At 37.6% G+C, this 22,874-nt stretch overlaps 1 protein-coding gene and 1 pseudogene across 1 annotated transcript in view; both read right to left on the bottom strand.

The window, feature by feature from the left end:
• Positions 1-22,874, bottom strand: part of SLC30A9 (solute carrier family 30 member 9) — an 83,363-nt gene that overhangs the window by 57,639 nt on the left and 2,850 nt on the right. Inside the window, exons 2-3 of the mRNA XM_026508807.4 lie at positions 15,012-15,179; positions 338-400 (exon numbers count right to left, since the gene is read on the bottom strand). Of these exons, the coding sequence (XP_026364592.1) occupies positions 338-400; positions 15,012-15,179 (231 nt within the window). The remainder of the gene's footprint in view (positions 1-337; positions 401-15,011; positions 15,180-22,874) is intronic.
• LOC113262315 (ornithine decarboxylase-like) lies at positions 1,437-5,236 on the bottom strand (annotated as a pseudogene).

Here is a 22,874-nt window from a genome sequence, read left to right as displayed (position 1 = left end):
GAACATGCTGTAACTGAAAGGTATTGGTCTCTTTTTCTTTAATCACATTACTTTTCTAAAAATGATAAAGCAATTGATGACTTTTATTTGCCATTACTCCCTTCTTTGGGCTTTCGAAAAAACAATTACCACAAAATTTATAACCAGAATGCAAAGTGAACTTCAGTAGAAAATTAGCTTATAAGCAGGAGAATAAATCTTTATGGTAGGTATAAAGAAAAGTAAAAATGGACTGTACACTCAGAATAATATAAATATACAGAGCTCTATATAAACTAATTTTGTACATTTAAATCAAAACACCATTATAATAAAAAATAGAATAAAATATATTTACCTCTTACTTGGAGAGATTCTTGCTTAATAAGTGGAGCTTTCAGTTCAGCACCTATATTTTCTGCTATAAAGTTTATTTAAAAAGTAACAATAAGTAGTTGCTTTCATACAAACCTATAAACTTAATATTAGCTAACAATCTGGCAATATATAAAAAAGATAATATATGACAGACCAAGTTGGATTTATCCTAGGAATTCAAGAATAGTCAAACATTAGTAAAACTATTAATGCCCCTCATTAACATACTAAAGGACAAAAGCTATAAAATCATTTCAGAAGCTAAAGAAAAAGCATTCACTAAAATTCAACACCCATGCAAGTTCCAAACTTTTTTGAAAATTATCACAAAAAGGAATTTCCTTAGAAAATAAACCTCTAACAAACGCAATGGTGAAAATTTAGATGCATTTCTTTAAAATAAGGAATAAAACGAGGACACACACTACAAATCCTTTTACTCAAAACTACACTAGAGGAGTGCCTGAGTGGCTCAGTCGGTTAAGCAACTGACTTTGGCACAGGTCATGATCTCAGGGTCCTGGGATTGAGACCCGTGTCGGGCTCCCTGCTCACCGGGAGGCTGCTTGTTCCTCTCCCTCCGCTCCCTGCTTTTTCTCTCTCTCTCAAATAAATAAAATCTTAAAAAAAAAAAAAAAAACAACCCAATTCTAGAGATATTATTCAATGAGGAAAGGATGACTACCAAGTGGTTACTGCAACAACTGTACAATTCCCTCCCCCACAAAATAAATGAATAATTAGATAAAAATCAAAAATTAAACCTATCTCACCCCATAAACAGCCAATTTCAGGTGGATTAAGGACTTACATGTTAAGGCATTTACAGGCCTAACAGACAACAACAGAGAATATTTTTAGCTAGAGACAGATTTCTTAAACAAGAAAAAATGAAATTAAAATTCAAAACTTCTGTCCATCAAAAGATCCTTTAAAAAAAAAAAAAGAAAAAGAAAAGCCTCAAATTGGGAGAAGATACTTCTAACAAATAGGATAAACAGAGGATAACTATCATATTTAAGAATTCTTCCACATCAACAAGAAAAAGACAACTCGTTAGAAAAACAGAGCAGAAGACAAGAATAAGAAGGAAAGGAAATACAATTAACCAATAAACATATGAAGAAATGGCTGCCTCATTATGGACAAAATTCAAACGAAACCACAAGAAGCCATTTTACAACCATCAGATTAGAAAAAATGAAAAAATGTATCAATATCTAATGTTGGCAAGGATACGGAGCAATGGGAATTCATACACTGCGGTGGAAATATAAACAGGCACAATTATCTTGCTAAGCAAGTTGCCATTATCTGATACAGATGAACATAAGCATAGCTTATGACCTAGCAAATTCAACTTCTAAGCCAATATATTTGACTTAATAGAAACTTGCACAAGAGTACAAGGAGAAAAGTGTATGAGTGTTTCAGAGCAGCACTGTTCTGTTGCTTCAAACTGGAAACCCAAATGTCCATAAGCATGAGAAAAGACAGACCATGTTTTAGTCACAGATTTTATACAGTAGTGAATATAATAAATATAATGGTTATCTTTCTTTGAGCCTTTACTATGTGACAACCACTATTTATTCTAAGCACTTCACATTTATCAACTCATTTAATTCACACAACCGTCTAAAGTACCTACTCTAATTATCTACACAAAAATTAATGAACCAGACACATACACTTTTAGGATAAAGCTTAGTAAAATTTAATGAAAAAAGTAAACCACAAAAGCATACACCCAATAAGTTATCACACAATAAAGTATAAAAACAAGCTAAACAATTAGAGATACATACAAATATCTCAATCTATTCTCTTTCTTAGAAATCAACAGAAAATTCAGGACACTTTGGTTTTTCCTGTGTTTTTTTTAAATACAGATTTCTCTATCTTAAGAGATCAAGAGTTGCAGGCTCCACCAACTCAGCCAGCCAGGTACCCCTCAAAACACTTTTTTTTTTTTTTAAAGATTTAGGAGGAAGAGGGGCAGAGGGGGAGGGAGAGGAAGAGGGATAGAATCCTAAGACGACTCCACACTGAGTGCAGAGCCCAACTCGGGGCTTGACCCCAGAACCCTGAGACCATGACTTAGCCAAAACCAAGAGTAGGACGCCCAACTGACTGAGGCAACCAATCACTCCAAGATACTTTATTTTTAAAACAGGTCATAACACTAAGCTTTTGGCCCATTCTGCCAATGTGTAAGCTATAAACGACTGCTCAGCAGCTGAGGCACTCTTCAGTGGCATGTTTGAGAAGTGAATGAAAATCCTATAAAAACAAATATTCAAATAGTTTCCACAGGAACACAGATAGCTGACCCCATCTCCTAGCCTTCCATATTGCTGCATCTGTGCCAACCCTACATACAAAGACATTTCAAAACTAGCAGTAATTAAGTTAAATGGTCCCCCCACATCCCACCATTCAAGCTAAACTCGAAGTTAACAGCTACAGGAGGGGCACCTCCGCGTGAATTCTGGCTGAAGCATCCCCCTGGCAACAGGAGATGCTTCATCCACTCTCCCGAGCACAGGACACAGGCAGAAGGCTGACGTCCTACTCCTCCGCTTCGGGCGGGAAGTCGTGGTTCTGGATTTGCTGCATCAGTTGCCATGCTGGCCCCGACATCTTATAGTACATAGGGGGCCTCTGGTACCCAACCAGAAGCAGCAGCAACAGTGTGAGCACCCACGTTTTCAAAGGGCATCCAACTACCCACATGCATCTTGGACAAATCACAGCTCTCAACAATGTGATGAAGGGCGTCACATGTTGGTCCCAATACACTAGTTGAACAGTACCTCGCCTCTGGTTTCAGTCTCTTCTGCAGAAGGGGCTTCACATGTGCATGATCATAAAGGATCCAATTAAATGATCCATATACTCCATCACTCACGTAATACATAAAGGCTTGTTCACTCAACTCATCCTCGTCATCAGAGCCTGTCTGTTCCTTTAATACGAGTATTTTGGCAATGACGTTAACTGAGCATGAAAGCTGCTGCAACATAATATCTGCCGGGCTCAGCTATGATTCTCAATCCCGAGTCTGACTTTGACAGGAAATACTTGTCCAGTGTTGGATTGATGACGCTGCTGATCTCTTCAAATTTAAGCTTTACGTCCTCAGATCCAGGAAAGCCACCACTGATATCAAGGAGATACACGTTGCAGCCAATCTCAGTTCCCAATGTCAAAGACACAGAAGGCATCAGAGATGGTCTGCACGAAGGTCTCAGGCTCAGACAGCCACTTCCCACATGGGAGCTGACACTGATGACATCAATATTTAGCTCTCTCACCCACTCCAAAAGAATCCTGCTGGTTTTGAGTGTGGCACCAAATTTAGCACTGAGACAGACTGCTTTGGAATCATCAGTGGCAATTCACAAAACCAACTTTGCCTTTGAATGTGCCTTGGCAGCTTTCATCAATTCAACTTCACTATCCAAAAGTCATCATCTGGACTCCATTATTGGCAACGTACTTAATCTGAGACACTTGTTTACAAGGATCTGCACAGATAATCCTCTCTGGAGGCACCCTTAGACTCTGCACCAATTGTATTTCAGTCTTCCTGGCACAGTCAAATCCTGTCCCAAAGGCAGCTTGGGTCTTCACTATAGTTCTATCATTGCATTTGAATGCATGAAAGGGGGTGACCCAAGGAAGAGCTTTTAACCATCTCAGATGTTTCTTTAGAATGTCTCGCAGGTCTTCAATGTAGAAGGCATCCTTATTATCAGAAGACAAAACTTCGTTAATTTTTGGTCCAGAATGTCCTTGGCAGTAAAGCCTTCACGGAGGAAATGGCAGTCAAACTCTGCATTACCAAAGTTGTATTTTACATAGAGATAAGAATGAGGAGGAGGAAGAAAATGCTGGTGTAGCAGATCAAGAGGATAATCCTAAGAGCAAAGAACTTGAGCAGCTGAGATAGTAGAGGATCCAGAACACGTCTTTGAAAACATGTAATAAAATGTGTTTCCACATATTTAGATGTATCGGTGTACTTAAATGATACGCAGCACCATGAAATCTGACGACTCGAGTAGTGGTACATTTGAACTTCTGCCATTTTACTGTTTTCAGTTTACCATCCCTTTTTCTTTTTTTTGCTTTTATTTTTATTTTGCCTTTCTTGCCATCTGTTAGATTGATGTTATCTACATCTTCTTCCCGCCCCATCCCCTATGATGGTCTGAAATTTGTTATATTTCTTTTAAGATTCCACTTAAAAATTTAATACACTTTCCTGTAAATCTTTCTAATCTGTAAAGTTATTCAGTATCTCAACTTTCCTCTAAACAAGAAAGAAAACGTTTAATCACGGAAAGCTTCTTTGATCTTATTACTCTTGACTAAAATTTTAGCATTTAATATTTTAAAAGGCTGTTCTTGTTTTTATCATCAATAGTTAATTTTACCCACACATTTTATCCCTTTCTTGCTCTTCATGGTCTCTTTTACATCCCAATGCTTTTTTCTTTTTTTTTCAAAGATTTATCTGAGAGAGAGAGAGCGCGTGCGCACACACAAGCAGGGGGAGTGGCAGGGGGAGAAGAAGCAGGCCCCCCAGCTGAGCAGGGAGGCCGACACAGGGCTCGATCCCAGCACTCTGGGATCATGACCTGAGCCGAAGACAGACATTTAAACTACTGAGCCACACAGGCGCCCCTCCAATGCTTTTTTCCCTCTGGTTTACTCTGTATCTTACACAAATACATACTTTAAGTTTCTTTTTTTTAATGTGGGTGGGTTAATAGTAAATGACATTCATCTTTCTAGATGTGAAATATTTTTATTTTACCTTCACTCTAGACTGGTTATTTAGACCAGTGTAAAATTCTAGAGTAACATTCATTTTTCCTTTTACCCTTTCATAGATGTTACTCCAAATCACTCCTCCCTGTGTTTTCTGCATATTATGACAGATAAAAAGTCTACCTCAAAAGAGCAACAACTGGACTGACAGCATTTTCAGTTTTCTCTTTGGAAGCTTTTAAGTTGGGCTGTTTCTTGTTTTTGCTTTCGTTTTTAAATCTGTGAATTTCTTTTTACTTAACCTGCTTAGTATTCAAAGTGTACTTTTGATATGAAGATTCTTATTTTGCCAAAATCTCAAAAATTCTTATCGTCACATTATATACTTCTCCACCATTTCTCTATTCTCTCTGAAACAGCCTATTAAATGTAGGCTAGAGCTTCATGCCTCTTAAATGCCTTTTCATTTTTTTTTGAAAATCTTTTTGCTTTTCTATGCACACTGAGGGTCAACTTCAATGTACTAATCCTCTACTCGATGATGACTATTTAATCTCTTAAACTTTTTAAAAAAGATTCACTTATTTATTTGTTTATTTTAGAGAGTGAGAATGAGCGGGAGGGGTAGGGGGAGAGGGAGAGAGAAACTAAAGCAGACCCCACACTGAGCCCAATGCAGGGGTCGATCCCAGGACCCGAAGATCATAACCTGAGCCAAAACCAAGAGTCAGACACTTAACCAACTGCACCACCCAGGTGCCCCTAATCTATTAAATTTTTATTTTAGTGACTACATACACTTTCATTTCTAAGATTTCTAGTTGGCTCTTTTCCAGATTTATTTGTTCTGGTTTTACTCTGCCAGTTTATTTCAAAATATGAATACTTCATTTATTTTTTTGAGGATATTAAACTTATTTTAGAATCACCTACAGTTAATACACATTCGATTTTGTTGGCTTTCTTACAACTACGATTTTTCCTGTATTTTTATTTTTTTATTGATATAATTGACATATAAGATTTTATAAGTTTAGGGGTGCGTGGGTGGCTCAGTCGTTAAGTGTCTGCCTTCGGCTCAGGTCATGATCCCGGGGTCCTGGGATTGAGCCCCACGTCAGGCTCCCTGCTCAGTGGGAAGCCTGCTTCTCCCTCTCCCACTCCCCCTGCTTTTGTTCCCTCTCTCGCTGTGTCTCTCTCTGACAAATAAATAAAATCTTTAAAAAGAAAAAAAAGAGTTTATAAGTTTAAGGTGTATAATGCGTTGATTTGAAATTTATATTTCAATATGATCCTTTGTGTACTTTTAAATTTTGGAATTTACAATCTTATTCTGAATAGGATATATCCTTTCACTCTCCTTCTCATGCTTTAGTGCTCAAAACTCAATCTGATCCTTCTGTCTTAAATTAGATTTCCTACTGCCAGTCTGAAATTCCTACCCTTCTATCCAGTCTCCAAACCAGCAAACAGTAGGTTCCACCTCCTGTTTTTCCCTCGCCTCCCTACCCTACAGCCTCCTACAAGACAAAGCCTCACATAACAAATGGAAGAGACTAGTTCAGCCTCCTATATGACAGTGTTTGGGTAAGTTCATTTTTTTACAATTTATTTTTTATTTTTTTATTGTTATGTTAGTCACCATACAGTACTTCATTAGTTTTTAATGTAGTGTTCCATGATTCATTGTTTGTGTATAACAACCAGTGCTCATTGCAATATGTGCCCTCCTTAATACCCATCACTGGGCTAACCCATTCCCCTACTCCTCTCCCCTCTGAAACCCTCAGTTTGTTTCCCGGAGTCCACCATCTCTCATGGTTCGTCTACTCCTCTGATTCCCCCCTTCATTTTTCCCTTCCTTCTCCTAACGTCCTCCATGCTATTCCTTATGTTCCACATATAAGTGAAACCATATGATAATTGTCTTTCTCTGCTTGACTTATTTCACTTAGCATAATCCCCTCCAGTTCCATCCATGTCAATGCAGATGGTGGGTATTCATCTTTTCTGATGGCTGAGTAATATTCCATTGTATGTATGGACCACATCTTCTTTATCCATGCATCTGTTACAGGGCATCTCGGCTCCTTCCAGTTTGGCTAAGTTCAAACAATGAGTCTGACTCCAGCACCTGGCTATGCATGTAGCACCTGTAGATCCATTACCCTAACCAAACCAAACCACTGTTTGCTAATGCCTGATTACAGACCAGAATCCAGCACCTTCTGTTACACTCCTTGGACATAGCACATCTTTTTTTGAGTCCAGTTGTTTCTTCAGTTTTCTCTTCCTATATTTTATTTATTACTCGAGGGGAAGTAGAACAGATACCTCAAAGCATCTATTCACAATGCCATCTTGATCAGAATTTCTGCCTTAGCCACTGATTTACCTTTCTTCAAAGCTTTTAAGGATAAATTAAATGCCAACAGACTAGGCACTAACAAAGGCAAAACTCTCTTTGAAATAAAAGCAAAGGGCGCCTGGGAGCCTCAGCTGGTTAAGCACCTGCCTTCCGCTCAGGTCATGATCCCAGCACTGGGCTCCCTGCTCAGTAGAGACTCTGCTTCTCCTCCCTCTGCTCCTCTCTCTCTCTCTCTCTCTCTCTCTCGCACGCACATGCACCAAAATAAATAAAATCTTCAAAAATAAAAAAAAATGAAACCAAAAATCTTACATCTAATTTTTAGTATATTCCTAGGGTTTTTTTAGTGAAAGCCACTGGAGAAATGACTTAACAGGGTATATTATGTTTTGATAACTAAAACATATACCCAGAATCCAAAACTATCCATCAAATCCTAAGTAGGTTATGATAATATATTGGTAAATTAAAGATAACCTTAAAAACACTCCTACTTAGGTGTGCCTGGCTGTCTCAGTCAGTAGAGCATGAACCCCTTGATGTCAGGGTTTTGAGTTTAAGCTCCACGTTGGGTATAGTGATTACTTAAAAAATAAAAAAATAAATTTAAGGGGTGCCTGGGTGGCTCAGTCACTTGAACGTCTGCCTTCGGCTCAGGTCATGATCCCAGGGTCCGGGGATTGAGCCCCGCATCTGGCTCCCTGCTCAGCAGGGAGTCTGTTTCTCCCTCTCCATCTGCCCCTCTGCCCACTTGTGCTCTCTCTTTAATAAATAGATAAAAAATATTTAAAAAATAATAATAAATGAATTTAAGATACACTAATTAATAACTACAACTTGTAACATTTGACATTGAACAGTTCAATAATATTTTGTTTATCTTTATTTGCAAATTCTAAAACATCTTTATAAAATCTATATATCAATTTCTTAAAATTTTGTTTTGGGGGAGAGTAGAGTAGGGCAGACAAAACTGAAGGAAAAGCTTTTAAAACTCACCTAGTATCTGAAAAACTAAAACTATTGTCAAAAGCTCTTTTCCACAATGATCAAAGTAATTCAACCACATCACATGAAATGAGTTGTTCTAAGAATGGTATTTCTGGATATTTTTCTCAAGATGCTACTAATAATATAGTGCTAAGAATCATAAACAAGAAATGCTAGTAAATGGTTCAAACACATGTATGAATACTTATTTTGCACACCAACATCTTAACTTATACTGTGTCACTGGAGTAGAATCCTTATGATTTCAATAAATAACTAGACAGTCTATCCATGAATATCTCTAGACACTTGTTAAAAGCTCAACTCCTGGCTGTTTGCCACACATCTGCTGTCATTAGCAAAATTAAAACTAATTTTACTAAAATTTAAAACATCTGAATGCTCCTTAAAAATTTAAGGATTCCTTAGCAAGTCTCTGCCTCTTAATGAGCTGTTCCTGACTTTACCATGTGATTTGAATTATTCAAAAGTCAATCTCAAATCCTTAAATATACAAATTATCTTTCAATCAAGCAATTACTTGCTGTCTATCTAATGGCTAACAAGTTCTAATTTGGCCTAAGCAAATTCTGAAAAATTGAGCCCAAAATAAAACCATCAATAAACAATGTATTTCTAATATAAGAGAATAAATGAACATTTTGATTGCAGTCAGCAGAGAAAAAAGAAACCTGGTCATGGACTTCAATTTCAAGCATTTCCTATAGCAGAACCAACATTAAGTACTTTTGCCTGAGTCTATGTTCACCTCAGAAGTGTATTATAACATAGTTTACCTTTAATTATATTATTTCTTCACTTGTTTCTCTTCCTGTTTCTATGTTCCAATAAATACGCTTATTTCTGGAACTGAGGGACTCATTACCTCTCCATCCCTTCATCTTCTAACATCAAACTCTCAATCAATATTCGTTCCTGCAGTTCTCCATCATCACAAGGGAAAGACACCAAATTGGCTAAAACTGCACACTAAGCCCAAAGGGAGGATGGGGCTTAGGGAAAAGGATGAAAACACAGTGAAAACAAGCACAGGTTTCTCCAGGAATCTCTGAAATAGTCCCCTGTGAAAGACATCCAGCTAAAGAAAAGGTAGTCTTAAAATGTTTATTATTCCTTAAACATTCTCTACTTCTGACACCATATTCTCCTTGGTTTTTCTCCTATGTCTCCAGGCTGCTCCTCAAGTAGTCTTTGCAGGTTTCTCCTCTTCCATCTGACCCTTATTCATTGGGCATTTTTGTACTAGAAGATCTTATCTCCTCACTCTGAACTCCCTTCCTGTACTGTCTCAAACACACTCATGACTTCAGTTGTCTCCTGGGTATAGCTAATAACTACTCCCGAATCTCTCCCCAAGTTAAAACTCTGAATTCACTCATTTACAAATATTTATTGAACCCCTACTATAGGTAAACCACTGCCCTAGGCACTAAGGCTCCTGCTCTCCATGGGGCTTTGGAAACAAGTAGTAGATGAGAAATAAGTAAAAGAAATATTGAAAATATCAATCAGTATTAACTGCTACTTACACAGGGAATTAAAATTAGGCTAATATTAAAGACTGACTGGGTGGCTGCTTTATTTTTTTAAAGGTTTTATTTATTTGAGAGAGAGAGAGAGAAAGAGAGAGCACGTGCATGTGCGTACACAAGCAGGCAGAGGGAGTGGAAAAAGCAGATTCCCTGCTAAGCAGGGAGCCCCATATGGGGCTCGATCCCAGGACCCTGGGATCATGACCTGAACCAAAGGCAGACGCTTACCGACTGAGTGGTTGGCTACTTTAGATGAAGTGATTAAAGAATGACTTTGTGCAGAGGTGACATTCTAACAAAGATGTAAATGACCGGAAGGGGTTAGCCATGTGTAGAAGGACACCTTGGAAAGAGAAAGCACCTAGAACAAAGGCCCTATAATGAGAACAAGGTTTATATTTACTAGGAACCAAAAGAAGACTGGTTTGGCTGAAACATAATGAGCATGAAAGAGAGCGGAAGCAAGGATCCCAGGGAGAAGGCAGTAATACAGCCAAGAGATGATGATGTCTCACAGCAGAAAAGTAGCATACCCAACTGCCTACCAGTCATCTGTTAAGATGTCACAGAGGCACCTACAATTCAGATGTCCAAACTAAATCACCATCTTCTCATTAAAATACACTCTCGCTTTGGTATTCCCAATTTTAGAAATCAGTGAATCATCTACACAATCATCCAATCCAGTCAGTAACCAGGCACCATGCTTTACTTGATCCTCTTCTCTTTTCCCTAAATTCAATCACCAAGTCCTAATTATTCAGCTCCTAAATCTCCAGTTCAACTACTCACTTAAAAAAAGCATTGCCATTAACCAACCTAGTCTAGACCCTCACTTGTGTTACTGCTCTCAGTCTCCTTCCTTTCTAATCGGTTTTCCAGTCAGCAACTAATTATCTTTCTAAAATTTTAAATCTGATCAAGCACTTCTCTACTTAAAATACTCTAACAGATTCCCACTGCCTAGGAAAAAAAAGTCCAAACTCCTCAACAAAAATTTGATCTGATTTTGTTTACCTCCTGATATCCCTTGTGCTCTCAAAACTACGAACATCACCACCAGGTCCTATATTCACTAATCTAATCACACTAAATTACTTGCAGTTTTACCTTCTTTCTCTACCATTCATCACACCAATACCTAATTTTCTTTTAGGTCCCCAGTTAGATAACATTTCCTCATGGAAAACTTTCTCAACCACTCAAGACTCAGTCAATACCCCTCTAAGTGCTCCTGCAGCATAGAGTATTTCCTCCATCATGGTATTTACTATACAGTATTACATTTGTTTGCTTAACTTTGTTTTAGTAATTCTCTGTTTTAGTAATAAACTCAGAGTCATTCTATTTTGCTGCCATATAAAAAGTGTTCAATAAATACATCTTGGGGTGCCTGCATGACTAAGTCAGTTGAGCATTCGACTCTTGATTTCGACTCATGTCATGATCTCAGGGACGTGGGATTGAGCCCCAAGTCCAGATCTGCGCTCAAGGCAGAGTCTGCTTATCCCTCTCCCTCTGCTCCTCCCCCTGTTCCATCTCCAAATGAATAAATAAAATCCTTAAAAATAAATACTTCTTGAATAAATTAGTGAATAAAGGCCTTCATTTTAATGCTGCACAGCAGACTAGATACCCTGAACAAAATCTTTTCAAAAAATGATGCAAAGAGGGCAAAAACAAAAGGAAAGCAGAACCTCTACAGAGTAAGTAAGAACACCAAAGCCAACCTTTCCCCTGAGATTTCTGTTGACATTTACAGTCTTTGAGCTTCTACTTCCATTGCTGCAAGGGGCATGAGAGACCAGAGAACAAGACTACATTCTATTCAAGATGGAACATCTAACAGGGACACCCAGAAAAAAAGCTAGACAGACAGTATAGCTGTGAACTAAAAAAAAATTAAAAAATACACACAGAAGGGAACAGCAGGAAAGCATGCCAACCTCTCCTTTGGTGTTAAATAGTGGGGATGAAAAACATAGGGCTAAGTCAGCCCTCACACAAGTTTGCAGTCTGAATTCATGCTACCAAAGTGGCCTAAAAAGTCTAGAGCAAAGAATTTAAGTTAATTTCGTCCCAAGCTGTATTTCTAGCAGCTAACAGAGGCAGAAACAAACTCTATGCAGGAGTGCATCTTCAATCCAGAGAGACTTCAAATAGTTCCAAAATATAAAACTACATGGGAAATGAACAACTCTCAATTAAAAAACACAGATGTGGCATCATGAATGAGTGCACAGAGGAAAAGATAATATAGTAAGAACCAAAAAATTTCAGACAGAATTTTCATTTATAGAATATAAAACAGGGGCGCCTGGGTGGCTCAGTTGTTAAGCATCTGCCTTCAGCTCAGGTCATAATCCCAGGGTCCTGGGATCGAGCCCCGCATTGGGCTACCTGCTCGGCAGAAAGCCTGCTTCTCCCTCTCACAGTCCCCTTGCTTGTGTTCCCTCTCTCACTGTCTCTGTCAAATAAATAAATAAAATCTTTAAAAAATATATATATATATAATAGACATGTTTAATATGGTATGTAATAAAACAGGAGTTTGAAAACATAAGGAACAAGAGAACAAATAAGCAAGGTGAAAAAGAAACAATTTCTAGAAATGAAAAATATAATCACTGAAATTAAAAACCCAACACACATATCAACCAGTAGATCAGAGGCAAACTAACAAAGGAATTAGCAAACTAGGCAGACCTAAGAAAATAATCCAGAATTCAGGCCAGAAAGATAAAGAAATACAAAATATGACAGAGAGGTTTAGAAACATGGAAAATAAAGCAAGAAAATCTAACATAATTCTAATTAGAGTTCCAAAAAGAGATAAAAGAACTGAGAACTGGCTCAGTCAGTGGAGCATGTGACTCTTGATCTCAGGGTTGAGAGTTCGAGCCCCATGCTGGGTGTATAGATTACTTAAAAATAAATGAGCAAAGGGGCACCTGGGTGGCAGAGTCGGTTAAGTGTCCGACTCTTGGTTTCAGCTCAGGTCGTGATCTCAGGGTCATGAGATCAAGCCCTATATCGGGCTCCGCATCTACTTAGAGTTTCTCTCTCCCTCTCCCTCTGACTCTCCCCACTGCACTTGCTCACTCTCTCTCTCTCAAATAAATAAATCTTCAAATAAATAAGGAAATAAAAAAAAAGAGAGAGAGAGAGAGGGGTGTCTGGGTGGCTCAGACAGTTAAGCATCTGCCTTTGGCTCAGGTCATGATCTCCAGGTCCTGGGATCGAGCCCCAGGTTGGGCTCCCAGCTCAGCAGGGAGTCTGCTTCTGCCTCTCCCTCTGCTTATGTTCTCTCTCAAATGAATAAATAAAATCTTAAAAAAAAAAAAAAGAGAGAAAGAGAGAGAGAGAGAACTGAGAAAAGGTAATAGAGAGTGACAGAGATTGTAGACTAGATCCTAGAAGCCCAACAAATCTCAGCAGGATAAATACATAGAAATACATACCTAGTAAAATTGCAGTTTACACCAAAGAAAAAGACTCTCAAAATAAAATTAATCAAATTTAAAAAGCAATAAAATAGAAAAGACATGAGAACAAAAGCATGACATGTGACTTCTCAACAGCAAGAGAAGCCAAAAGACACTGGAATAACATCTTAAATGAACCTTTACCATAAAGATCCTCACCTAAAGGAACTTGTATAGGATGCACATCAGACAGAAAAACCAGAGAAATAAGAAAAGATGGTTAACAAAGATTTTAGAGAAATTTGAACAAATAACAATGTATATTGTATAGAAGGGAAAGAGCAGAACAGACACAAAATACTAGCCAATAAAGCATGTAAGTTGGGAGCAAGTGATCAGAATTAAAGCATTCTAAGTTCTTTATATTTTTCAGAAAAAAAATGTAAACTTTTTAATTACCTTTAGACTTGGAAGTACATAGAGTATGTAACTCCCAAACAAGTGCATGTATGTGTGTGCATATGGGGGAGAGAGATAATGCAATTAGAAAAAAGAAAAAGAAAAAAGAAAAAAAATTTTTAAAGGCAAAAAATAAATTAAAAAAACAAAACAAAACCCTCAAGGAAACTCATGATACAATGGCAGAAATATGCCCAAACATATCAGTGATAACGGTAAATGTAAACAGACTGAATTTCCAATTATAAGACAAAGATTATCAAATCAGGACAAAAAAGGTTAAAGTCAAAGGATTGGAAAATGTATACCAGGCAAATAGTAATAAAATCTGGTAGAGATATTACCAAAAAAAAAAAAAGAGTTGTTACATAAAAAGAAAGGGTGTAATTCATCAGTGTAATGTAATGATTCTAAATGTTTATGTACCTAATAACAAAGCTTCAAAATATATAAAGCAAAATTTTAGGGAGAACTGTTAAAGAAAAGACTGTCAAATCCATCAAGGTTATCATGGCTTAAATGCCTATTTTAGAAGAGAAGGAAGGTTCAGAATTAATGAACAAAACAGCTACCTAATAATTTAAAAATGAATGACAGAATAAACACAAAGAAAGCAGGAGGATATAATTAAGGTAAGAATAAAAATTAACGAAACAGGAAACTAACATACAATATAAATGTTCAAAGCAAAAAGATATTACTTGAAAAAATAAAAAAATGAAGAGCTCTGGCAAGATTAATCAAGAAAATGACAAACACTATTAAGAATGGGGGGGAAAAAGGCTGTAACTATATATGCTGCTAAGAGTATACAAAGACTATTATGAACTTAATGCCAATAAATTAAAAATTTAGATTAAGTGGACAAACTTCCAGAAAAAAACAGAACTTACCAAAACTGAGTCAAAAGCAGAAAAATTAGAAGAAAGTAAATTAGCAGTTTAATAGCTTTCCACAAAGTAAACACTAATTCAGATAGTTTTGTACATAAGCTCTATCAAACATTCTAGGGACAAATAATCTTACAGAAGCTATTTGAGTATACAGAAAAAAAAATTATTTTAAAAGATTTATACATACCTGTTTCATCAAACGATGGTATTTTTTCCACTCTGAGAGTCTGTGATCCCTGTCCTTCTTTTTGAACATTTGTGGAGTATGACTTCACTTGACCCAGTGTACAAATATATGGGTGACTACAGCGAACCATGTCTGAAAAACTTCCCAATGTCACTAAATTCTGCCATTCTACAAGAAAAAAAAATTAATTTCAAACAAACTCACAACAAAGATTTTATACCCAAAGCATACCCACTATTAGAGAGTAATTTTACAGAATAACAAGAAAACTTTCATTCTGCTAAATACCCAAATGCACATGCCAACCCACCCTTTCTATAGAGGTGTTTCACTGATCCCTAGGTGTATGGGGGCTACATTTTGTAAAGAAAAAATAATGATAACATTCCTATTCTCTAATTTGTAAATTTACTTATATGGGAAACTTTTATTTTTTAAATGTCTTTTTTTAAAGATTTTATTAATTTATTTGAGAGGGAAAGAGAGAGAGAGAGAGACAGCGCACGTGAGCAAGAGCAGACAGAGGGGCAGACGGACAAGCAGATTCCTCGTGCAGCCTGACACGGGGCTCGATACCAGCACCCCGAGACCATGACCTGGGCCAAAGTGCGATGTTTAACCCACTGAGCCCACCTAGGAGCCCCTGGAAACTTAAAATATGTAAAATCAGGTAAGACATTCTTATTATTCACCTCTTCTGAAACATCTCTGACATAGAATACTTTTTATTTTGTATGCTTGTTGCATGTTAAAAAAATGTTGGCATAATGTGCTTTTCAGAATAGAGAACTCTGAGAGGGGGGAGGTAAGGAGGACTTCCTACTCAAAATTACCCTATGTCCTTCTTCTGCTAGTTAGAGATTTATTCCTTTCATTTCACAATCAATAAGTGAATTATATTAATCAGTCATTCATACTGTCACTGATTTTTTTTAATCAGATAATTAGATCAACATTTGGTGAGATTCCTCAGTATATAGGAATTCTAATTGAGGGAAGAATAGAAGACTAATTACAAAGCACTTCAGCGGCTGCATCTGGCTGACTGTGGGCTTTGGAGGGCTGCAATACCAAAGAAAAATATATTCCACACTTGCACTGAAGTGGCAGAAAACTAAATCTGTCTCTACTCTCCTGTGACCTTTTTTTTTTTTTTTACTATGAGTACTAGACCTTGAATACCTTGTGAATAATCTACATATTTTTTCAAGTGTTAGGTGAAATAATGAAGTTACATCATTAGAGATAGTCAAGTTTTTCCTGAGAATAGAGAGTTAAGCATTTAAGGACTGAAACTTTTTCTTTCTTTTGTCCTCTAAGGAATCTCTATACCCAACTTGGGGATTGAACTCACAACCCAGAGATCAAGAGTCACGTGCTTTACCTACTGAGCCATCCAGGCGCCCCAAGGGTGAAACTTTGTAACTGCTTAATAATGATCTTCCAAAAATGTTAACTCATGTATGTGCATGTACAGATATATGCCTTCCGAAATCAGGAAAATAAAACTTGTCTTAATGACTCAGAGAATTCATCAGGAACATAAGTTATCATGAACGTCAAAGATAAATCGAAAAGCATGAGGAACATAAAGCAGTATAAATATTCACTCAAGCTTCAGGCTTGGAACTTTTTTTGAAAAACTTCCTGATGTCAACTGACTGTTTCACTTACTTGGCAAGTAATTGTTGAAGGCCCAGTATGTTTCTGGTCATTTGCCTCTATTTTTTAAAGGCTTACTCTAAAGTAAAGCAAATATAACAATATACCTCCTTGCACATTAAAATCTGTAGCCTACTAGACAAATCTGTAAAGCAAGGGCTAAAGCAAATTTTCCTAAGAAACTCACCCTCCAGAAAAGCATCTTGTTTACCATGGCCACTGGTGTTCTGACTTGTCAGTCCTATTCAAAGTATCTTTTGTGACTATCACTAACAAAGGCAATATGCCACCCATGCTTTTTTTTCACCCGCTGATCAAATGCTTTTATGGAGACTGTGCTGAAGTGTTTAAAGAGAAACTACTCCACGGTATTTTTTTTTTAAGTTTTTATTTTTTTGTCAGAGAGAGCGAGCGCACAAGCAGGGGGAGCAGCAGGCAGAGGGAGGAGCAGGTTTCCTGCTGAGCAAGGAGCCCAACGCAGAACTCAATCCCAAGACCCTGGGATCATGACCTGAGCAGAAGGCAGATGCTTCACTGACTGAGCCACCCAGGCACCCCTGAGACATAAAATAATTTAATTCATAAATTTTTCAGTATGCATTCTAAGAGACAAGAACTTTTTAAAATACAGCCAAACTACGATTACAACAAAATAAACAATGCCTTATATCATTATATCCTCAATTTCCAACTGTTAGAAGTGTTAGAATTCTTTGTGTGAACAGATCCTAGTAAGATCCACACACTATTGTTGACTGGGATGTCTTTTAAATTACCTGTACGCCACAGGATTTTTTTTTTTTTAAGTTGACTCCACAACTAGCACAGAGCTCAACACAGGGCCTGAACCCACAACCCTGAGATCAAGACGTGAGCTAAGATCAAGAGTCACAGGGGCGCCTGGGTGGCACAGCGGTTAAGCGTCTGCCTTTGGCTCAGGGCGTGATCCTGGCGTTCTGGGATCGAGCCCCACATCAGGCTCCTCCGCTATGAGCCTGCTTCTTCCTCTCCCGCTCTTCCTGCTTGTGTTCCCTCTCTCGCTGGCTGTCTCTATCTCTGTCAAATAAATAAATAAAATCTTTAAAAAAAAAAAAAAAAAAAGAGTCACACACTTCACAGACTAAGCCACCCATCCAAGTGCCCCCAGGCTGTCTTTTTTTAAGAGCCATTTTTAAATTGAAGAAACCAAGTTGTTTGCCCTAAATTTTTGTCCTGGTAGTTTTCCAGTCTGAATTTTGCTGACTTAATTCCCATGGTGCTGTTTAACCTGTTCTTCTATATGTTCTATAAATCAATGGATGTAAAGGTTTTATCTAAATTCTGATTCCTTTTTTTAGAACAACACTACTTATTAAGCAGTGATGAGTTCTGGGGTGACCAGCTGGCTCAGTTGGTAGAGCTAGCAACTCTTGATCTCACGGTCATGAGTTCAAGCCCCATGTTGGACACAGATCCTACTTAAAAAAAAAAAAAAAAAAAAAAAAAGGCAGTGATAAGTTGTTTCATCAGGAACCACATAATATTTGGTTGTCTCATTATTTGTGTAGTGTCTGCTGTTGTTCAATGCCCAGAACCATTTATCCATTAGGTGGTTATAAAATGGCGATATTCAGGAGCGCCTGGGTGGCTCAGTCGTTAAGCGTCTGCCTTCGGCTCAGGGTGTGATCCTGGCGTTATGGGATCGGGCCCCGCATCAGGCTCCTCCACTGGGAGCCTGCTTCTTCCTCTCCCACTACCCCTGCTTGTGTTCCCTCTCTCAATGCCTGTCTCTCTGTCAAATAAATAAATAAAATCTTTTAAAAAAATGGTGATATTCAGATTTTACCACTTCTTCATTTGTCAGATTACTTCAAAAAAAGAAAATTCCCTACATTTACTTGGTTACCTAGCAGTATAGTTCATATAGGAAAATCAGGCTAAATTCTCTCCTTATTTATCAGTTCTCAAAATACTGAGTTCACTACCTACCATCCTGAAGTAGTGACACATTAATTTGTGTATGTATCATTATTTCATACATTTAAACATTATTTGATATATTTCAATCCACTTAGTCATTCTGCTTAATGATCAAACTGTCCTATTTTTGGCCAGAAGGGTCTCTTCAAATTAACTCCTGCATTTTCTTGACACTATCTTCCTTGCTAGCTGTTTTGAAAAGTCCTTAATTTTTAACTTCAGTAGAATTTCAGGTATCAGCAACTTTAAAAGTACACATTTAGCATTAATGCAAGATCAAAAATTGCACAAAACTTGAAGAATACATTACCTTCTTTAACATTTTATACTCTAAAATTATACAGGACTACATTTGATTCAATAAAACAAATATAATATCTAACACATAGTAACAGAAACACAACCATTCAAAAAAAAGAAATGCACGGGCACTTGGGTAACTCAGTCAGTTAAGCGACTGCCTTCGACTCAGGTCGTGATCCTAGGGTCTTGGGATCAAGCCCAGCATTGGGCTCCCTGCTCAGCGAGGAGCCTGCTTCTCCCTCTCCCTCTGCTGCTTCCCCTGCTTGTGCTTGCTCTCTCTAATAAATAAATAAAATCTTAAAAAAAAAACACTTTTTAATCAATTATTGAATTCATTAGTTAATTCTAGGAGGCAGAAAAATAGTAAAAAAAAAATATATTACCCACCACTAATATACCCTTTCCTCAAGGTGACATCTAAAACAAGCTGCATACAGAAGATTAATCTTTGAGAGTTTGGTGCTCACTATTCTATGGGCTTGGACAAGGACTTCTCATTGCTGTATATATACAAGCTATTTCTTCACCAAGACTGCGGAGAGACTCTTACCCTGTCCGTCTAGTTACAACGATCTTCTCTTGCTTTTATTTTACTGTTACTGCCTCTGTAGCTCCTAACAATCACTGCTGATAAGCACCTGCCCTCTCTCTCCTATCTAGTTTGTCACCTACCACCTACTCTGGCTTTCAGAGGAAATGTGGCCTTCTTTTTCAGACAACAAACAACACAAGAACTTTTTGTCTCATGCAAACTGACAATTCTGTCTACTGCATATGTTGCTTCTGCAATAACCATAACCAAAAACAAACAAACAGATTTCTTGCAGTTTGTACTGTTTTCTTACTGGCTAATTTAAGGACTAGAGTCAAACTGGTAGCCTAAGTCTTCTAAAGATAAGAGACTATTTCAGTAGTTTCTCCCCCAAATTCCTACAGCACTGACATATCAAAAACTAAATCACTGGTACACTTAGTTATGTAAGAGGTTAGTGTGAACATAAAATACACAATAATAAGCAGAGAAGCACAGCAAAAGCTCGCTGGGCCCATTAAATACACAATAGTATAAAATGCAAAAACTGTTCTTCATGGTAATATTTATCATGGCAAAAACTGGAAACAACTTACACGTTTCCTAACAGAAAAATAAGTTATGAGAGGTCCCTATATTTTCATTGTATATACATTTAAATCTTTTAAGAATGCGGGAAAATATTCATAATGTTGCTAAAAAAAAAGCATGAGAAAAAATAACAGTGGGATTTCAACTATGAAAAATGTGACTAGCCTGGGTACCTGGCTGTCTCAGTCAGTAGAGCATGTGACCCCTGATCTCAGGTTTGTTTGTGAGTTCGAGTCCCACGCTGGGTGCAGAGCCTACTTTAAAAAAATGTGACTGGTGAAATATCTAGATTATGCATAATTTTTACTCCATAACTTACACTTTTCTGTATTTTCAAAAATGCCTACATTTTTAAAAACTAAGAATGTAGTCATTGCCAAATGACTTCTATTATTATTACTACTACTATTAACACTATCTAGTTTACTTTAATGCTTTCGGCTAGCCAAAAATGCAGAAACCCTTCTGTGCCTAATCATCTACCAAGCAAAAGTGTGACCTAGCTCAAGCAGCTCGGCCTAGAGGACTACCACTGATGTGATTTCTATGCAGCAACAGGGAAGTTCTGGTTTTGGTTTTTGGGGTTTTTTAAGCAAAGCATATGAGATACTGGCAGCTTCCTGCACTTCCTCTTGGTATACATCTCTACTGCACTTAATTCTTGTTAATATATGCTTTAAAAAAGTAAAAACAACAATATCTAATATATTGAGGGTATACGAAGTGCCATTGTCCAAAATACTTTACCTGTATTATCACACTGTATAATTTATATGCCAAAACATACCTAAAAACCATCTACATCTCTCCATCTTCACTGCTAACTACCATGGCCTAGCCACAGCCTTCTCTGCCTACATAACTCCCAAATGATCTCTTCAATTCACACTCTCCTTTCCAATCCATTTTCCACATAGTCAGACTGGGATTTTTTAAATATTGCCTTTTAAACGTATGGCCTAAAAGGCTCCAATGCCTCTCAAACTTCATTTCACACCCTACCCCCTTACCTACGCCACAGCAGTTTGTTTTTCTGCTCCTGAATACTATTAGTCTGGTCTTTAGGGTTCCTGTTTGCTCTACCTGGATTGCTGTTCACCGGGCTTGCTCATTTTCATTTTTCAAGACTTGACTCAGTCACCGCTCTCTCTGTGTATCTAATGAAATGGCCTCTGCTAGCTACTTTCTAGCCCATCACCCAATTTACCTGTTTTACAGCATTTAGACATGTTTTCTCACTCCTGGTGTCTGCCAAATAAAGGTGGATACTATGCTTGTCTTGTTCAGCACCACAGCATCAGGAATAACAATGCCTTGGACCTCTTTGCTGAACTGAACCTCACTCACTGAAAGTTATGAGGCACATGGTATAGTTAGCATCATTTTACAGTTAAAAATCTTATCATTAACTTGAACTACATAGGATCATGGTGTCAGCCTGCCAAAACGGTCTTTTATTGCTAGTTATTCAAAGTGGGGGGGGGGGGGCTGGGGTGGCAGGCACAACAAAACAAAATTCTTGTCAGATTAAGACAAAAATAAAACACAGAACTTTATCTTCTTATTTAAAACTACACTTCCATTAACCTCAGATTTAAACAAAAACAGGTTACTGTTAATTTGGTACGCTGTTCTTAAAGGAGCACCCTCCCACCTCAAATTTTTGCCAAATGAAGCAAGGTATAATTACATGAAAAATAAAATAAGTGCTCTATGCAAAATCAGAGAAACTTAAAAAGGAAATATTTACTACAGAAATTAAGTCACATTTTTATCATTTAAGAGGATTATGTTCATTATAGATTGAAAAACACAAAGTTAATAAAAAAAATTTTCTAGAGAAATTCACTGTTAATATCACAGTATATATTATTAACTGTACTTTTTTCTAGTTTTACCTAATAGTATAATAGCATTTTTCCAAGTCACTATTCTTCTAAACTGATTTTTTTAATGTTGCATATATCACCAGCCCATAATAAAGGCACCATATTTCAGTTTCCAACTCTATAAATCTTATCAATTTGTCACTATGAATAATGAACTTGTATACACACTGTAATACCTGTCTGATTATTTCTTTATATAACTTTAAACAGAATCCCGGGGGGGAGGGGGCAGTGGCAGCACCTGGGTGACTCAGTCATTATTAAGTGTCTGCCTTTGCCTCAGGTCATGATCTCAGGGTTCTGGGATCAAGCCCCACGTCAGGCTCTGTGCAGAGTCCGCTTGTCTCTGCTCCCACCCCTCCCCAATCCCCGGGTTAAACCTTTAAAAAAAAAAATAGAATCACTGAGTCAGAAAGTATAAACCTTTGAAGTTATTTTTGTTTTAAATTATGATATGTTAGTCACCACACAGTACATCATTAGCTTTTGATGTAATGTTCCATGAGTCACTGTTTGCATGTAATACCCAGTGCTCCATGCAATACGTGCCCTCCTTAATACCCATCACCAGGTTAGCCCAACCCCCCACCCCATCCCTCTGAAACCCTGTTTGTTTCCTGGAGTCCATAGTCTCTCATGGTTCGCCTCCCCCTTTGTTTTCCCCCCTTTATTTTTCCCTTCCTTCTTCTAATGATCTCCCTGCTATTCTTTATTTTCCACAAATAAGTGAAACCATATGATAATCGTCTTTCTCTGCTTGACTTATTTCACTTAGCATAAAGTTCTTTTTTTTTTTTTTTTACGATTTTATTCACTCATTTGACAGAGAGAGAGCACGCTCAAGTAGGGGGAACAGCAGGCACAGGGGGAGGGAGAAGCTGACTCCCCGCTGAGCAAGGAGCTGGACGCAGGGCTCCTCCATCTCAG

The sequence above is a fragment of the Ursus arctos genome, unplaced genomic scaffold (genome assembly GCF_023065955.2).
Source record: "Ursus arctos isolate Adak ecotype North America unplaced genomic scaffold, UrsArc2.0 scaffold_9, whole genome shotgun sequence".
Classification (NCBI taxonomy): domain Eukaryota; kingdom Metazoa; phylum Chordata; class Mammalia; order Carnivora; family Ursidae; genus Ursus; species Ursus arctos.
The sequence above is the reverse complement of the archived record's forward strand: the minus strand, read 5'-3'. Positions and strand labels throughout refer to the sequence as shown.